Source organism: Chaetodon auriga, chromosome 13 (genome assembly GCF_051107435.1).
Source record: "Chaetodon auriga isolate fChaAug3 chromosome 13, fChaAug3.hap1, whole genome shotgun sequence".
Classification (NCBI taxonomy): Eukaryota; Metazoa; Chordata; class Actinopteri; order Chaetodontiformes; family Chaetodontidae; genus Chaetodon; species Chaetodon auriga.
In genome coordinates, this window is record NC_135086.1 from 16,173,892 (window position 1) to 16,192,065 (window position 18,174).

An 18,174-nucleotide genomic window follows, 5' to 3' on the forward strand; every position below is an offset into this window, starting at 1 on the left:
TAGTCAAATAATGTAATATGTAATGGTATGACACTCACTCATTTTTTTCTGGAAATGGTCTAATTCAATTGCTATCATGCTACATAACTCCACAAAAAGTATTAACAGCATTTTGCTCATGTTTTCTGATTTTCAACATCTTATATGAACCTTGTCAGTGTGAATCCAACCACAAGACACAGCAAGAGATGACACAAGATGACACAGAAGAGGACACAAGATTAACAATTAAAAGGAAAAAAAAATGTGACAAGACCAGTACAGATTACAACAACAGGATATGTGTCATTTTCAAGATGTGCACATCCAGCATGTGATCTCATCCAGTCACATCTGATCTTTATCCCCAAGACTGGCGTTATATTGACAAGTGAAACTGCGGCCACTGAATGCTGAAAGACTGACGTTAAGTTTGTGTTTCAGGGAGTCAGAGGTGACCCGGGAGAGCTGATTTCATCAGGACCCTCTTGGCCTTGGTCTTCAGGGGGTACGTGCATTAACGCAGTCATATAATCAGCCAGTTTGATGATGAAACCGCTGCCTGACAAACGTTAACGTGCACTCTGACACAATTGTTGCTGACATGAAGTGAAACTGGGGACATTAGTGGCATCACTGAAGTTCAGCTTTAGCAGACTTGTCAAAGCACAGAGTCGGGTGTTCAAGATCAATAGTCAGATGGATTGAGAATTTTAGGAATAACAGAGCTTCTCATTAAAGAAACAACAGTCACTGTTTACTTATTACAGTGTATTCAGATGAGGATAGTTATAGTTACAGTGTCACTGATGTATGTGCCAAAGATGTTTGGAACTGCTTTAACATCTAATAGCTGTTTCTTTTAATTATGCTTGGACTTGGTAAGGTGGTCCTCCTGGTCCTCCTGGTGAGCAGGGTCCACAAGGCGAGAGGGGCCCAGATGGAGATCAAGGCTTCCCCGGACCCCCAGGCCGCCCTGCCTTTGATTCACAGCAAATAGGTCAGTAAACTGAAGCTCTACACTGAGATTCACCCACAGACTCAGTCATTCTCAGGAGAGCTGTTACGGCATTAACACCACATGTCATGTGAACCTTCATCATCATACAAGCAAAGACCCATCATATCAAGCAAGAAGTCATCTTCATCCCAAAATCACAAAACTCAAAACAAAGAAAAACTCAAGAGAAGAACAGATGAGGGATTCCTCGTCGAGGACAGTCATACAGTCATACAGTTATACATATAGTCAATACTATAGTAACAGAAGTAGAATCACAATATGAAGAGACATATGACCATATTAACTAAAGCACATATGTTCTGAAAGACCTGCAAGGAGGACAGACTAATAGCCAATGGTGGAAAGTGACTAAGAACTTTTACTCAAGTATAGTACTTCAAATTCAAGGTGCTTGTACTTTACTTGAGTATTTCTGTTTTCTGCTACTTTATACTTCTACACTACTACAATTCAAAGGGGAAAGCTGTCCTTTTTGCTCCACCACACTTGTGTGACAGTTACACACATTTTGAATAATAATAATAACACGATAAGCTAATGATATGAAAAATGTTATGTTTTATTGATAAGCGAATAAAACGCATTCCGCTGTTAAAGATTAAACTAGTGGTTTTCAATCTCTGGGCTTGTGTTATCAGAAAACTGCCTGGTTGAGGCCCCTTCTTGTCACATTTTTGATGTCTGTAAGTTCAGAGTGCTCCCAAACAGACACTCTATCAGGTGGCCCAGATTCTTTCCAGGTTATTTATATACCAATCACACAAGACAACATTACAAAATGTGTACAAAACCTTTGGTATTCTGAGCAGTCTGGAGTTTTAGCCAGATGCCAGAAATAAAAATCTCTTCTTAATTTCCTTTTGTGTCTGTCAGTGCTGGATTTGTGGGGGCCATTAGGTATAAAGGGGGAGGCAGGAGAGAAGGGACCACAAGGAGAACCAGGAAATCCTGCTGTCAGTCCAGGACCCCCAGGATCCATAGGGCGCCCAGGGGCCATTGGCCCTCCAGGACCCAAAGGAACATGTGAGTGAGTGAGTGAGTGAGTGAGTGAGTGAGTGAGTGAGTGAGTGAGTATCTGTGAGCTTTTAAATATTTAAATTATTTTTTCTTGGCTTTTTAATTTTAAATATCTGCACCTTTCCTGTATTTCTGTCTGTCTCCAGGGGCTGAGTTCTTCAAGGGGGCTCCTGGTGGGAGAGGAAGGCCTGGCAATGCAGGCTCTAAAGGACTGAAAGGTGCTGTAGTTGTACTGTTTCTGCTAAAGAGTATTGTTGGAATCATGATGGATCATTGGTTAATGACGCAGACAAATACAGTTCTTATGCAGTGTTTCCCAACCACTGTGCCGCAGCACATAAGTGTGCCATGAGTAATTATTCACCTGATTGGTGACACTCTATATTGCTGACCTGTGGGTGCAATGATGTGCACATTTAGGTGATCATGGGGAATGTGAATGCACCTCTGCAAACTCTCTCACGGGGCCACCTGGTCCTGCTGGTGAACCTGGTGATGCTGGGATGACTGGGGAGTTTGGTCAGGAGGGTGATGTAGGAGACCCAGGTCACCCAGGAGAGGACGGACTCCCTGTAAGGATAGTCGAGTCATATCACCGCAGTCAATCTTTACTCTTTGTTCATTTAACCTTTCTCCATTTGCTCAGACTTGTCTGTGTTGTCTTGTAGGGATCTCCTGGACTCTATGGTCTGCCAGGCCCAAAGGGTAGAAAAGGGGACACGACCGTGGCCACAGAGAAAGGTGCAGTGGACCTGTTATTTTATCTCATTTCAGATCAGGGCTTCTGCTGTGTCTGCGTGTACTGTATGTGCTATGAGTGTGTGATTAAACAGCTGTGTAATGTCTTATGGTGAATCTCAACCCTGTTAAAATGTGAACATAGGTTATTCATTGCCATTATTCAACCCTTTAATGTGCTGCAGTACATATTCTTCAACTTCAAACCAAAATTTTAAATCCATCCCGCTTTCTCCTCAATTTTCATTGCGGATGTGTGTGTTGGTGCAGGATTTTATGTGTATGCCTTTGCATATGTGTATCTCCCTACAGGGAATTCTGGAGACCCAGGGGTCCCTGGGCAGTATGGTCAGCCAGGAGCACCAGGTGCTCCAGGCCAAGTTGGTTTGCCTGGTTTCCCTGGGAGCCGAGGTCTTCCAGTGAGTTGACCGGTCATCTCCATGATGACAGTTTCATATTCTACATACTCATCATATCATTTCAGTGACTTGATATGTGCATTAGGGTCTCATCTAAACTGACATTATCCCCTCCCTTTTTGTCCCTCTCATGACAAATGACAAGTGTGTCCAACAGTATAACATTTAGATTAGATTGAACTTTATTAATTCCTTTGGGAGGACCCCCTCAGGGAAACTGGAAATTGTTCTGGTTGATATCAACAGGGAGAAGCAGCTGGTGGAGGACGTGGGGACAAAGGTTTCCCAGGCCTGCCTGGTCGACCCGGTGCAGCCGGACTAAGGGGAGAGCCAGGTCCAGACCTTAAGGGCATCAAAGGCCAACGTGGTTTACCTGGTGATGACGGCCTTGCAGGCTATGATGGATTTCCAGGAACACCTGGCAGCCCAGGTGAGAGGCATCTGACTGCCTCCTTCCCTCCTTTAGTCAATCTCAATATGGTGTTCTGTATTTCTCCTTCAAGGCTTTATCTCTTTACAGCGATTTTACCTGTTTCACTCTACTAAGTATTTAATTTTACCTTGCCTCTCTTAAAACACTCTCTTTTGTAATATAATGCAAAGCAGTGAATGAACATTAATAGCTTGTGATTAAAAGGGGAGAAAAAAGCATGACAAGTATATTTTGCTGTTTTATGTATTTTTCTGTCTTCACCTCCTTTTGTCAGCTTGATGCACAGGCTGCATCCCTCAAACCAGCCGCAGCGAGGCTTGTTTGAGATAATGCTTGTGCTTTTGAGTAACTCTTGTTCCGAATGCCTCTCTCTTTCATTCTCTCTCATTTGCAACTGAAAGGCGGCTGTAGTCCAACAGGAGATGGAGGACAGGTGGATGTAACAGGTAGCTGGTATAATAACGTTTTCAACTTATTGCTCCCTTCATAACAACTCTGTTGTGCTTTGCCTCTGGATTATTTGACTTGTGTGCATGATGACTTTTGAATGGATTACTGATTGAGATTCAGTGAACTGAGATACCAGCTAATGTAATGATAAAGCCATGTTCTGAAAAACACGCTGGGCAGCAGATAGAAAGCACGTGCACCAAAATAGTAATTTGCAAGTAAAGAGTTTTATATACAACCATGATGTTACTCTAAAGACTGTTATTTCTCTCTCAGGTCCTTGCAATGCTATTCAAGGACCCCCTGGGCTGCCTGGACCTCCAGGACTGACTGGATTACCCGGTTCCCCAGGTCACACAAGAAACTAGTGCAGAATGTTGCCTGCTAGATACATGGTCTGCGTCATTTTTGATGTGCTGTTTCTAATTTGTGAACCAACAGGTCTTCTAGGCCAAAAAGGACTGCAGGGTCCACATGGAGCACAGGGAGAGAAAGGAGAAACAGGAGACCAAGGCGTAGGTGGACGTCCTGGACCACCAGGTAAGAACTGACAAGAAAACAATAATCAGATGGATAGAATTGATCACATCTGATCTTTGATTTAAATATTGCCTGTAGCGCAGATCCATTAACATTTATGGTTTTCCAATACAGGTTTTCCCGGCTCCCGTGGAGACTTGGGGTTTCCTGGCAGCAAAGGTTCAGAAGGAGTCCCTGGATTGGCTGGTTTGCCCGGCCGGTACGGGGCAGAAGGTGAAAAGGGTGTTCATGGAGAGATCCTAGGAGCATCTCCAGGAGACCCTGGTAGTCAGGGGCTGCCTGGACTTCAAGGGAATAAAGGCTATAGTGGTGAACAAGGACAGCCAGGCTTTCCAGGTTAGCCAAGTCTTCATCTTGTCAATTCCTTATATTCAAACCTAGCAGTTTATTTAACCTACCAATTACTTAGTCCTGCTTTACCTTGTTGCCTTACTTTCAGCAGTAGTGGGATCATTTGAGAGAATAAAGGATTTCAGAGCTATTTGCTTATTCCTTCATTCGTCTAGGACTGGATGGCATGCCTGGTATGATTGGCTTCAAGGGTGAGAGTGGCCTTTCAGGCCTTCAGGGAGAGGAAGGAAGGCCTGGGCCAGTGGGTAAATATGGCTACCCCGGTGATCCTGGGAGAGGAGGTCCACCGGGGCCTCATGGTAGAACTGGACAGCCAGGTTAGATAAACATACACACCAACACACTGTCTCTCAGGAACATCCCTATTTGTGTCTGACAAGTTTTTCCTTCTGGCATGCCATCCATGTCACCAGGTCCCACTGGAGAGAGAGGAACAGAGGGAGACCCGGGCCCTCCCGGTCCAATAGGATTTAAAGGCAAACCAGGAGAGTTTGGTGCTCATGGTGCCCTTGGAGAGTATGGTCCAACAGGTGACCCAGGACAGTCTGGTGGAGATGGACGCCCAGGACTTTCAGGAATGAAGGGTTTGTTCCTTTGATACTTACTTCGATAATCTACTCCTTAAAGAACAGAGCAAAATTTAACATCAGATGGTATATAATGTAGGTAATTTGTACTTTATTCAAGCAGTTTTGGTCAGAAAAGTTTGCTTTCTGTGACTTCTGATGGCCCCTCTCTTTCCCAGGATACAAAGGGTCTTCCGGCATGTCAGGTTTTCAGGGGATCAGGGGTGATCAAGGGGTCAGGGGTTTCGGCGGGCAGAGCGGAGAACCTGGACCGATGGGCCAAATTGGCCCGAAAGGAGAGACAGGTCATAAAGGAGAGAAAGGTGAGACTGTTCAGTTCTAACATGGGTCCTTTGTGTGTGCTGTGTTCTGTTGAGACTACCACATAAACTTTACCACATAACTCTCATAACCACGATTGTGTGCCAGGTGATCGTGGTTTGAGAGGGCCGCCCGGGGAGAAGCCTCACATCCCTGCCCAGATGATTGTTGACATGAAGGGAGCCAAGGGAGACTACGGACATCAAGGATCTCATGGTTTCACTGGACCGAGAGGTGTGCAGCCACAACCTGGCATCAGTCAGTCTTTCCTTCTTACCTCCTCTCTTACCTCCTTCCTCACATTCAACTCTTTTCTACAGGCAGTAAAGGTTTACCTGGTGTACCGGGCTATGAGGGAGCTCATGGTCTTCCTGGAGACCCCAGCAATGACAAAGGTTACCATGGAGATCCAGGTGCACAGGGGTTGCCAGGGATTAAAGGAATGCCAGGCCTAACTGGAAATCGAGGAATTACTGGTTTTGAGGGAATGTCTGGGACCAAGGTGAGCAGAGTCAAACTTTTTGTTATTGGTGATGAACCACCAGAGAATTGTCCCTATGTCATCATTTGTGTCATTTTACTATTGCTCTATAGCTACAAAAACACATTCAATAGGTTTCTTTCCTTGAACATCCCATGCAGCTATGCTATATTCCATATTGATGTATGTTTAATATGTTTGTTAATTGCTCATTTGTTACTTTTAAGGGACTTAAAGGAAGCCCTGGTGCGTATGGCGCAACAGGAGACAAAGGAAAGAAGGGAATCAAAGGTACAACCTCAAATTCAAACTTCAGATAGATGGAGATCTAAATGCTAATTATAAAGTAATTGTGATGAGAATATGACAGCAAATGACAGTAAAGTCTGAAAACCATTGTAGGTGTTGCAGGCCCTCGTATCGATCTTCCCGGAGTGACTGGATTCAGAGGAGAGCACGGCTTTCCAGGAGATCTAGGTACAAACTGTAGCTCGTACTGCTTTTGTGTCTTCTCTGGTGGTGATCAGCACTGCTTAAGAATTTGAGGCTCCTTCTTGGCTGATATGATATGTTTGATATACCCTTTCCAGGCCAGAAAGGATTACTTGGACAAACTGGGAACACAGGTTCACCTGGTTTTGATGGTATTGAAGGGAAAAGGGGAGAACCAGGTGATCCAGGAATATCAGGATACCCAGGTAAGAGAGACCCCCCCCCCCCAATGCACACTATATTATTTTAAATGTTATACTGAACATTGTATTAGAACTACATTGCACCAGCTCTGAATTTTGTTTACAATCTTATCAACTTAACAACATTTTTGTTTGCTGCAGGCCCAGATGGTCTGCAGGGAACTCCTGGTACCCAGGGTCAAAAAGGCTTTCCTGGAATTCCTGGAAAAGATGGACCTCCTGGCTTTCCTGGCTTCCCAGGAAACAAAGGTTACATGAGCCAACCTGTGCCCTCTCTTTATTTCTCTTTAACTACATACTGTGTACTTGTCCACCATATTCCTCTGTGTAATCTATGCAAATGTGTGCAGGTTTCCCTGGTCTGAAGGGTCTTTATGGATTACATGGGTTGAAGGGACAAAAGGGTGGCCCTGGAACACCAGGTATTCAACCACATTTCAAGAATTCATAAAAACAATCTCTGTGTGTGCCTTTTACTGCTAGAATATACTGTACCATGAATGGTGCAAGTTAAAAAATTGTCCATCAGCTTTTTACTCTGAGTAATGGGGTCCAACATGAACATACATTTTCCTGACTGGCACTGAAAGTTCCAGCAGTTTTTGTGTCACACGTGTTTTCTGGCTGTGTTTTAATCAGGTCTGGATGTAACTGGACCAGCTGGGGAACCAGGGGCCAAAGGGGAGAAGGGAGAGGGCGGTGACCCAAACAACCAGCCAGGTTTTCCTGGTACAGCAGGTTTGAAAGGCTTCCAGGGACCTGTAGGTAAGCCATTCCTCTTCTGCATTAATGGGGCAAATTAGGCCATCTAAGAAACCTGCTGAGCTCTCAATAAAGTGATGCAAAGTGCCAGATAATATACTGTAACCATCTCAAAACCATGTTACATTTGTTCAGGTGACCAAGGTCAACCTGGACCACCAGGACTCCGTGGCCCTGAAGGACCAAATGGGACACCAGACAGACCAGGATCTGGAGGGGACCCTGGCTTTGCAGGGCCTAAAGGGTTCCAAGGTGAGAAGATACAGTTTGATCAGAAGCCCTTTTTTAAACAGAATACTGTCATAAAGAAGACCTGTCATTACATTGTCTTTGCTTCTTTACATCCTGATTCAGTGTTTGTATGCTTTATACAGAACAGCAAGACTGAATAAGGCACAACAATCCTGCCTTGAAAAGGCCCTGTAAAAGAAAATAATGGAAGCTATTGCTAAAAGAACTACTGTGGCTGTCAAATCAGTCCTTTGTTCCCTCATCCATTACTCCTTATATAATGGACATGTTGGATGTTGTTTCATTTGGATGGTGAGGAATTCTTGTTCACCGTTTAATTATATGTATTAACAATGAATGATTTGTCTTTCAGGCTTCCCCGGAGCCAGAGGATTTCCTGGTGTGGATGCTCCCCCTGGAGAAAAGGGTGTATCAGGATCAAATGGGTATCCTGGACTCCCTGGTAGGAAAGGATTCAAAGGAGATGCAGGTCCATTTGGATACAGGGGGCCAAATGGTGTTTTTGGGAAGAAGGGTAAGCAGTATAGAATCTTTTCCAGGATAAGCCTTAAACAGTAGCTTGTGTTCAAATTACTATAGCTCCACCAGAGAAATGTTTACAACAACAGGCCTAAAGGTGAATTGAACTTCCAAGTTCATGGATGTCATTCGTCATGGTCAATTTGGACTCTACGTGATATGAACAAAGAATGAACACAATGTGATTATCTGGCAACGATATGGCAATTTTCCCTTATAATACTTTGGCAGTAATGTGTCACTTACTCACTTAAATATATTATAATTGTATCATATTGTGAGTTAATCATTTTGATGTCCACTTCTGGTGCCACTATGAAGTAAATAAATAATTACATCCAGGCCTGTAAAATCTTCTGAATGCGCCTGTCTGTCGGCCCATTCAACTTGATGGTATGATCACCAGCTACGCTCTGCGTGCAGTCTTGATATGCTTTTTTTTCCTCTTACAGGAGTGAAAGGAGAGCAAGGACTGATGGGAGTTCCTGGTGTGGTTGGTGTGAAGGGAGAAATAGGGCCAGTTGGTCCAAAAGGAAGCACTGGACCCCCAGGTAGATTCTGCACTTTGACAAAATAAAGATATGTGCTTTTGTTCTGTTTTTTTTGTCTTTGTCCTTACATGATCTTTCTGTGCTGCAGGTTTTCGTGGGCTGCCAGGCAACCAGGGTCCTCCTCCACCTCCCTTCAAAATTCCAGGAGAGAGGGGCCCTTCAGGACCACGGGGTATCCAAGGACCACAAGGGTTTAGAGGGGGACCAGGGCCACATGGCCCCCCTGGGGATGCAGGTTGGCTATTCTAATAATACATTTGTTGTTGAGCATCCATAACACCCTGTGTACACCTGGTATTGAAGTGCGATCTATAAGCGGTACTCGTGGTAAATGAAAGGTATACAGTAAGAAATAACTGCATGTGCAATGGTGTGCATTGCACAAACCTATGTGGTTTTTTAAGGGAGTCTCGGCCTGATTTGCCACTACTTCAAATTAATCACATGCAGGTTTTTGCTTTGAAGGCCAGAGATTTAATCTCAATGATGATAAAGACAACACATTAAAAATACCAGGTGTAAACACAAAGATGAGATCAGATGGTTTATTAACATGCCCAGAAACAAATCCCATTTTCATACCAAGAGTTAATGGGGCTTAAGTGTGCGTGCATGCGTGTCTGTGCGTGTGTGTCTGTACGTAGTTTTGGGGGCGGGAGGGCTGGGATTTCTTCTTTGTTGTTTTTAGCCTCTGTGAGGCGCTTTGTGTTGCTTTTTAAGTATGAAAAGTGCCATATAAATAAATAAAGTTTGAAGTGAAATATCCAGCTCAGCAACATACATGTCTCCTGTTACTGTACAGGTTTCATGGGACCCATTGGACAGAAGGGCATGCCTGGGATTAGTGGTACACCGGGGGTGCCTGGATTTCGTGGAGATGTCGGACAAATGGGCCACCCCGGTCTGCAAGGCATGGAAGGTGCGTCTGACACTGTGAGGCAGTTTAGGATTAGGTGAATAAGCCTGGATTAAAGGATTTAAAGTAGGTGGAGATTTAAGCAGAGAACCAGTTACCAAGAAGTTTTTGATTTATTTTTTTTGAAAGTCAGTTTAAAGAATGAGCAAGCATTGATCTGAAGGGTACTCACATTGAGCTGAGGTTAGAGGTCTGTTTGTTTTATTGTGTAATTATCTTAGCAGAGGAAGTTGCCAGGGTTTTGGGGAAATGATATGATTGAAAATTAGTTCATTTTGCAAATCACGGATCTGAACTCCTCATCCCTCCAGGTCGCCGTGGCAACCCTGGCATCCCTGGGTTACCTGGTATGCCTGGCCGCAGCGTCAGCGTGGGTTACTTGCTGGTGAAACACAGTCAGTCACAACAGACGCCCATGTGTCCTGTGGGCATGTCTAAACTGTGGGACGGCTACAGTCTGCTGTACCTTGAGGGCCAGGAAAAGGCCCACAACCAGGATCTGGGTAAGCCAGGGTCAACTAGGAAACTGTTCTGTAGGGTGTGTCGATCAATAAAGTACATCTATCTATCTATCTATCTATCTATCTATCTCTCTATCTATCTATCTATCTATCTATCTATCTAGCTATCTAATATGAATTTGTTACAGGGATTTTTATCAGTGCGCTGTCTCGACATATGCCAGTGTGAGTTTATTACAGCACAGTCCTGTCTGTCCTGTCTGAAAGCATTGATGGCCAGGCTGACATTCCCACATTAAATTGCTGACATTGTAATCCAGTGAACCAGAAGACATTCCACAGAGGCCAGGCTCATCAGATCTCACTGCTGGAACATTTGATTTGGGGACATTTAAACCAATGTTTCACATTCCATGTAAAGTTACACTGGCATGATGGGGCTGAGAGAAGAAAGAGCAGTCATGGTCATCTCTTGTGTGCTGAAGCAGTGCTGGCAGTGGTCTCAGTCGGGATATAATCCTTTCCACTGCTCGGTTTCCATTCTCAAAGTCCAATTTAATTGAGTGTGCCAGTTCAAGCCTGCTTGTAACATTGACTGACTTAAAATCAACGTACTTGATCAAAATTTGACCACCTTTAAAATGAGGTTATGTAACTTTTGAAAGAGGAAATAACACGCGTTTCCATTTTAAAACAGTTGAATTCAGATGTTATGTAATGCATCCTCGCTCCGCTGAATATATTCAGGAGTGTTACCAGTAGCTTGTGCTGGCTAATGTTAGCAGAATTTAGGTAGATATATCAATCATCAATCAAATATCATTCCGCTCTACATTTGTCATTTCCGGCACTGTGCCCGCCATTTTCGTAGCTTCCTCTTGCATGCCTGCTGCTTCCAGTCCTTTTTTTTTTTTATTTGTTTTTTTCTTTTCACCTGTGCACTGTTATTGGCTGGGGGCAACAAAGGTCCCAACCACAGCAAAATAAGAATGAAATAAGAAAATGCAGGCAGAGGGCAGGATCTCTGCAGATAAATACGCCACCAACACACCTCTGGGTAATGAGTGAGAGGGATTATTTTTGTTTGAGTCTACGATAATCCAATCATCTTTTCTGTTTTAATAATGTAATGGTGTATCTTTTATATAATATACTTTATTCATTGTATAAAAAGACTTTAAATAGAGTTTATGTTTGAATTGCTGCATATCAATAAGCATGTCTGTCTTTTTTTCAAAGTTTCATTTGTTTGTCTTTTTCAGGTTTGGCTGGCTCCTGCCTCCCCCGCTTCAACACCATGCCCTTCCTGTACTGCAATCCTGGAGACATTTGTTACTATGCCAGCAGGAATGATAAGTCCTTCTGGCTGTCCACAACCGCTCCTCTTCCTATGATGCCTGTAGAAGAAGGAGACATCAAACCATACATCAGCCGCTGTTCAGTATGCGAAGCTCCATCAGTCGCCATCGCAGTCCACAGCCAGGACACCACCATCCCAAAGTGTCCTGCAGGCTGGCGCAGCCTGTGGATCGGCTACTCCTTTCTCATGGTGGGTTCTGGTGCAAATAGCTATGTTTAAATGAGAAGATCAGAGGCCATAACATCAAAGGTGCTACATTAAGCTGTGAGCCACAGAGGAATAGGCGATGTCCAGCTCTGGCTACAGACACAGTACTTGTTAGTGGGTCAATTCATGGTTGGCTTTGCTCACTTCCTCCCCTCTCACCTTTGTCTCCACAGCATACAGCAGCAGGAAATGAAGGCGGGGGTCAGTCCTTGTCATCGCCTGGCTCCTGCCTGGAGGACTTCCGCACAACACCATTCATTGAGTGTAACGGGGCCAAAGGCACATGCCACTACTTTGCTAACAAGCACAGCTTCTGGCTAACCACCGTACAGGAGTCGTTCCACACTGATCCGGCATCAGAGACGCTCAAAGCAGGCCAGCTCCTGACACGCATCAGCCGCTGCCAGGTCTGCATGAAGAACTTGTGAAAGGCTCTGCAGCAGCGCTGACACAAAGAACGCAGCGGTCGAGCGTCGCCTCTCTATCCATGTAGTAACCCAAACCAAGGGGGATCTGAAATACTGATATGCAATGACTGTGCGACGCCTTGAGTTTTTAGTGAAATGTCCCACTGTAAATGAAACAGGAGAATCCCCAGAATGAAGTCAGCAGCATTATGGGAAAACAGGTATTTTTGTATTAAATATGGATTGGTGCTTACTGTTTAACTTATTACCTCAGCTACTCTGACACGTTGTTAACCGAACACTACAGCTGAACCAAAGATGCCCGTGTGAATGCACTGCTTCAGTTTATGTGGTGTTTTTATTGTTTAGGGTGCACAGCCCACCATAAAGCCACTAACACTGCTTCTCAGCCAAATGAAGAATGTGTCATTAGAGGTCCTGAACAATTATTGGTTGATACTATTGACAGTATTATCCTGCTTTTTTCCACTGCTCTTACAAAACCTATTTTTATGACATGATATACTGTTATAGGACTTTTCAAGCTGTTAATCTGTGTTATGCATTTATCACCTATCGCAAAAAAACCCCTCTTTACTTGTCATATACCGTCAATCACACAATGCACTGATTCTCTTTGTATTTATATCAGCTGAATGAACTTGACCCCCCTTCCCTAAGAGTTTAAATATGCATCTTATCTAACACTGCTCATGTCACAGTCCTTCACAAATCTACTAATTATTGAACCGCCTCGAGCTGCCAACAGGACAGAACGTAAACACCTTGGATCAAAGGTCTCACTGGAGCAAATCCTTGCTGTGGTCACAGGTCCGGAGTTAGATTAGACCATTTAACACAGTTTAGAAAGTGGTTCAAATGTCCACTTCACCTACATTCATGTGTTTGGAAATAAAGTTTGATTAGACTGGAGACATACTGACAACACTTGTTTTAATTGTAACATAAATATAGTAATTTTCCTAACACGCTCATTTCATGGGATTGTAAAGATTAAATGTTGTTTGTTATACTTCTGACTGCGCCGATTTACTCTCGCAAGCTTATCTTAAACTGACAGACCAGACAGACGGCAAAATAAAACTCTTTATTATGACAGCTTGCTTAAAAATTCAGGAGGGGTTATTTACTATTTACACTCATTGAAAGGTTCCAAATGTGCCTGTAAAATATAGACTCTAGTAACAGAGCATAAGAGAAAACCAAAGTGTGATTCATGAAAACCTTGAACTACAACTATCACAGTGCAGCGTGCCACACGCCTAAAAATTAGTGCTGTTACATTTGTGACATTCTCATTAACATGAACTAATAGCAGTGATTGACTTCTTAGGTGCGTTATTTAGCCACATCTTTGGGATACAAGTGCAGTTTCAGTCTTCAGGGAGGAAGGTTTGCATTTATTTCCCTTCCATGCAAAGAAATACTTAAAATATCACTGGACACCTTGAATGCTGGTCACTTTTTTTTGACTGTCACAGAATCAAGAGTGTGTGTTTAGTGTGTGTGTGTGTGTGTTACCAGGAGGTCATTATTGCTATTGGGTCTCAGTCAAGGCGAGTAAGTAGTACCATCACAGTATGTATTTGGTGCACAGATCAACCTGTTGATTGTCCTTAGCTAAAAAAAAGTCTCCGCGTCTGGCAGCTTCTCCACCTTCCTTTGCCAGATCCTAGCAGCAGGAGGATCTGGCCCGCTTGCTGCCGGCCCCCCTGCACTCCTCCAGGTCTACTGTAGGAGACTCCTGGTTCTCGTTCCTCTTCCTCAGGATGGAAGGCAGCACCAGATCAAACAGAGCCTCAAACAGAGTGTCCACATTGTAGCCTGTCTTGGCACTCGTCTCGAAGCACATCTTCTCTGCCGGCACGCTGCTCTTTTCGTCCAGGCCCTTGTAGCGCAGTATTCTCCCATAAAAGGCCACTGCATCCTCGGGGGACACCTGTTTGTGTAGCATCATGCCAGAAAGGGAAGCGGGGGAGGCCGGCGGTGTGGGGCAAGCAGACAGCACCTGTGGCTCCGTCCTCTCCTCCTCACACTCAGTTCGCTCCTCGGACGTCACATCGGGGTCCTGGGACAGCCGGGCTTTAGGGTCTGTGAGATCAGCCTTGTTTCCCACAACAGCGTAAATGCAGTCATGGTTAGCAGTATCAGTCAGGGACAGGAAGCGCTCCTCCAGCTCAGCTAGGCTCTGCCAGTTGGTGACATCGTAAGTAAGGATGACAGCGGCTGCACCTCGACAGTACATTGAGCCCAATCCGTGGAACTGTTCACGTCCTGAGGAGACAGAGACAGGTCAGTCTGCAGCAGGAACGCCACAAACACAGACTGAAGACAGCCGAACTGTCGGAACAGCGCCGCAGGAGGACACAGCGCAGAGAAAACAGAAACAACCTTTGTTGTTGAAATATGCAGGATTCTTCAACGGGCACACTGTGTGCGAAGACTTTGCCTCTGGGGGCATCGTTTGGATAATTAGCTGCCAGTTTATTTGTTCTACGAAGAAAAAATGAACTGTTCTATAGGTTTGTAGGCAACTTCATATGCCTTTTTTTATACCAAACCGACAGTCCAAAACCCAAATATACAGAGTTCACCGTTATATAAGAAAGAAAAACTGAACGCTCACATTTGAGGAACTGAAATATGAATGTTTTGCTTTTTTGCTTGAAATCTAACTCAGCCTGAACAGATATTACATAATCCAATCAAGTTTGCATAGTCATTCGAATTGTTTCCACTCACCTGCATACAGTCAAAACAGCTCGATAAAACACTGTTTAATGTCGCCTGAGCGGAGAGTTAGTTCTAATGTTTGTGTAATAGTCACGGACATTAAACACACATTATTTTGCATTTTCTTTTGCAGATTTTCTGTAAATTCCGTTCAGATTTATGCTACATGTGGATGGAAACCTGGCTAATGTGAGAAACGCTGCATCAGATCAAGTTATTTCAGCAACCCCAATTTATCAGACAGCTATAAATACAACAGTCCTGCAATAAATCCTACTTTCATGAAGATTATCACCAGTTTTTGCTGAAACTGTTTTAGAGAGCTGTTGATTCAACTATAAGTCGTCTCAGAGACTTTATATTTAAAACATCTCTCAGTATAACACAATATAATTCCAATTAAGTGATTAATCGGCCAATCACTTCACACAGAATACATCAGAATACACTGAAGACCGGAGGCAGGAAGATACTGCTTTCTTTACATACTATTGTCTGAAATTACAAAAAAAAAAAAAAACCTAACTGAGTCCTCTTTGTGCTTGGAAAGTCGGGTTGAAGCATGAGGAGTCAAGTCTTCCTGTCACAGGCCTGTCATGTGACTGTGAAGAGGAAGAGGGCTGGCAGCTGAAACGCCTTCATGGGAACTTGAAGTTTAAGTGTCCAGCTGAAAAGGGCACTATCTGTGGGAAAAGAAGAAGCAGCCGGACCGTTTTCAGTGCATTCAGCACGAGCCTCAGAGCGGCCACTCTTCCAGAGCTTTATGGCCTACACTGGTAGCTCTGCAGCAGCGGCCTTGAAGTGACTCACAGCTGATCCGGCGTTTCTCTCCACCACAATGACCAAATAAAATGAAGGCAACAGGCTCCCATCAGAAGTCATGGAGTTCGGGAGCGCACACAGGAAATGGCTTCCTGGTGACTCGGCTTGCCTTTTCTTATCTCTGTGGTTCACCAACACTACTTTTGTGAAGTGTGTGTTTGCCTAAGAGGGTTTACTGTAATTCATGTTTACACAATACTGGAATGCAGTGCAGTTATATAAGCTTATTCATCAGCAGTGAGAGGAAATCATTCCTGTTTTAGCCAAATTAGCTTATTTAAAAGAATATTCAGATCATTGGGGCTCTGGTGACCCTGAGGGACAGAAGTTACATTCAGTATTACAGTGGAATAACAGATTATACAGAGCAAATCTCCCATGACATTATTCTCTATTTTTAATAAATGACAATAATCCAACTCCTGTGTGCAGATATACTGCAAACAACTGACTGCCTGGTCACACTCTGAAGGTTTCACACTCGTGAGCTGGTGTTTTTCACTTTCAGTGTAGTTTCACAAGCTTTCATTACGGGATAAGTAGTTAAATAAACTTGGATGGAAGTGTCCATCTTTTGGCAAAATGTTATCAGTGGTCGTTTTTTTCTGTAGTCTCCATCTCAGGCCGCTGCTCATAGAATTGAAAACTAGGTTAAAAGTACTGCATATGTGTGAGCGTCACTGCAGAACTACTCAGAGGACAATGGCTTTGATTAGGTCACATTCGACCAATATTGAGCAATAAAGCAGAAGACAAAGCAGGCGGTGATTTTGGTCCTGTGGGGGCTTTTCTGTCAGCAAAAATCCAGATTCTAACAGTAAAACCAACCAAAAGTAGAACAATCAATGACTTAATTATATTTATCATTTATTCCAGTGAAGGAATTTAATCTACATAAAATCAAAACATTTTTATATTAGAAATAATCTGAGCAAAAACAAACGTTTTTTAAATGATTTTCTGAGTTTGACCGGCTCCCACGCACTCATTTATTCCATTTGAATTTTTAGAAAATTAGAAGTGAAATGAAGCAGCTTAAGGGAGTCTGGTGTTACTCTAAAAGGTGTGACTATAATCAGAGATTTGTTGTTTTAATGCTTATTTTTCCCCCAGTGTGTCATCAGATTTTTTTTTTTTTTTATCCTGTTCTGATCTGACAGGCTTCATCTGACATGTTATTGTTATTGGTCTCGGCACTGGGACTGAACTTCATCTGTTCTTTGAACCAGTGAGACAAACAGAACGAGCAGAGGCAGGTCTGCACCCTGAACACTGAGCGGTCACATGGCGGTGATTGCCTCAGGTGGTGGGATCACACGCTTTCAGGTAAACACGGTTATCGTGAGGGATGAGAATAAACAGTGGGAAAAGTCTGAAGAAATCACATGAAGGAGGTTTTACCAGCAGTGTCCCATATGGAGATGTTGTACGGCCCCCACTGTTTGAGGTAAAACGCGCCTCCAACGGTGCTGATGGTGTCTTTGAACTTCCTCTCCGTGTACCTGTGGAGCAGCGACGTCTTCCCCACGTTCATGTCTCCCAGGAGGACTACCTTGACGTCGGGCTTCTTCATCTTCGACACCTCGGGCATGATGCTGGATTGCGTCCCGGTACAGGGGAGCTTTGTTTTGGCAATTTATCGGTGAAAAGAAACGCGGTCTAGCTCGTAAGTTTACTTTCTGACTGCTCGTGAACTCCTCTGGCAAACGTCATTTTTTTTTTTTCAACGAAAGTTAATCTGTGACAGCGTGACTATGCAACGTTTGGCCCATCCTCGCTCTGCTTCGTGAATCTGAACTTCAGAAAGTAACTGAGGTGAAACAGGAAGTAGGTGAGGAGCTAAGATTGGCTGGATCCTTTTTACCCTGAGTGCCGCCTTTCAGGTTCATCCACTGGGAGGCTGTGGACTGCCAACAGCTTGTGTCTGCTGATCATAACTTGGTTGTTATAACAAAAGATGTAATATTTTATTATATATCCACACACACACACACACACACACACACACACACACACACACACACACACACACATATATATAAAAATCTATGAGAGAGGAAAAAATAAATATGATCAAGTGTTATATGTTGACATCTGAGGTTGTTTTATATTTTTTCTTTTAATTTAAAACTTAACTTCGGAAAGGACT

At 43.7% G+C, this 18,174-nt stretch overlaps 2 protein-coding genes across 2 annotated transcripts in view; one reads left to right on the forward strand and one right to left on the reverse strand.

The window, feature by feature from the left end:
* col4a2 (collagen, type IV, alpha 2) overlaps positions 1-13,484 on the forward strand; it is a 55,120-nt gene extending 41,636 nt beyond the window's left edge. The window contains exons 18-48 of the mRNA XM_076747071.1: positions 424-487; positions 866-979; positions 1,877-2,026; positions 2,167-2,238; positions 2,441-2,592; positions 2,689-2,761; positions 3,071-3,177; positions 3,424-3,607; positions 4,012-4,056; positions 4,337-4,411; positions 4,502-4,600; positions 4,715-4,936; positions 5,107-5,268; positions 5,365-5,535; positions 5,697-5,840; positions 5,947-6,072; positions 6,159-6,340; positions 6,547-6,610; positions 6,722-6,796; positions 6,910-7,017; positions 7,156-7,263; positions 7,365-7,436; positions 7,654-7,779; positions 7,912-8,028; positions 8,381-8,542; positions 9,000-9,098; positions 9,187-9,333; positions 9,901-10,017; positions 10,326-10,517; positions 11,738-12,024; positions 12,216-13,484. Of these exons, the coding sequence (XP_076603186.1) occupies positions 424-487; positions 866-979; positions 1,877-2,026; positions 2,167-2,238; positions 2,441-2,592; positions 2,689-2,761; positions 3,071-3,177; positions 3,424-3,607; positions 4,012-4,056; positions 4,337-4,411; positions 4,502-4,600; positions 4,715-4,936; positions 5,107-5,268; positions 5,365-5,535; positions 5,697-5,840; positions 5,947-6,072; positions 6,159-6,340; positions 6,547-6,610; positions 6,722-6,796; positions 6,910-7,017; positions 7,156-7,263; positions 7,365-7,436; positions 7,654-7,779; positions 7,912-8,028; positions 8,381-8,542; positions 9,000-9,098; positions 9,187-9,333; positions 9,901-10,017; positions 10,326-10,517; positions 11,738-12,024; positions 12,216-12,470 (4,071 nt within the window). The 3' untranslated portion in view covers positions 12,471-13,484. The remainder of the gene's footprint in view (positions 1-423; positions 488-865; positions 980-1,876; positions 2,027-2,166; positions 2,239-2,440; positions 2,593-2,688; positions 2,762-3,070; positions 3,178-3,423; positions 3,608-4,011; positions 4,057-4,336; positions 4,412-4,501; positions 4,601-4,714; positions 4,937-5,106; positions 5,269-5,364; positions 5,536-5,696; positions 5,841-5,946; positions 6,073-6,158; positions 6,341-6,546; positions 6,611-6,721; positions 6,797-6,909; positions 7,018-7,155; positions 7,264-7,364; positions 7,437-7,653; positions 7,780-7,911; positions 8,029-8,380; positions 8,543-8,999; positions 9,099-9,186; positions 9,334-9,900; positions 10,018-10,325; positions 10,518-11,737; positions 12,025-12,215) is intronic.
* Positions 13,485-13,542: 58 nt separating this feature from the next.
* On the reverse strand, positions 13,543-18,113 carry rab20 (RAB20, member RAS oncogene family). The gene is made up of 2 exons (XM_076747072.1): positions 17,427-18,113; positions 13,543-14,744 (listed from the first exon to the last, which is right to left on the reverse strand). Exons 1-2 carry the CDS (start codon positions 17,614-17,616, stop codon positions 14,143-14,145), a joined length of 792 nt encoding a protein of 263 aa, XP_076603187.1. The 5' UTR covers positions 17,617-18,113; the 3' UTR covers positions 13,543-14,142.
* Between the last annotated feature and the right edge of the window lie 61 nt (positions 18,114-18,174).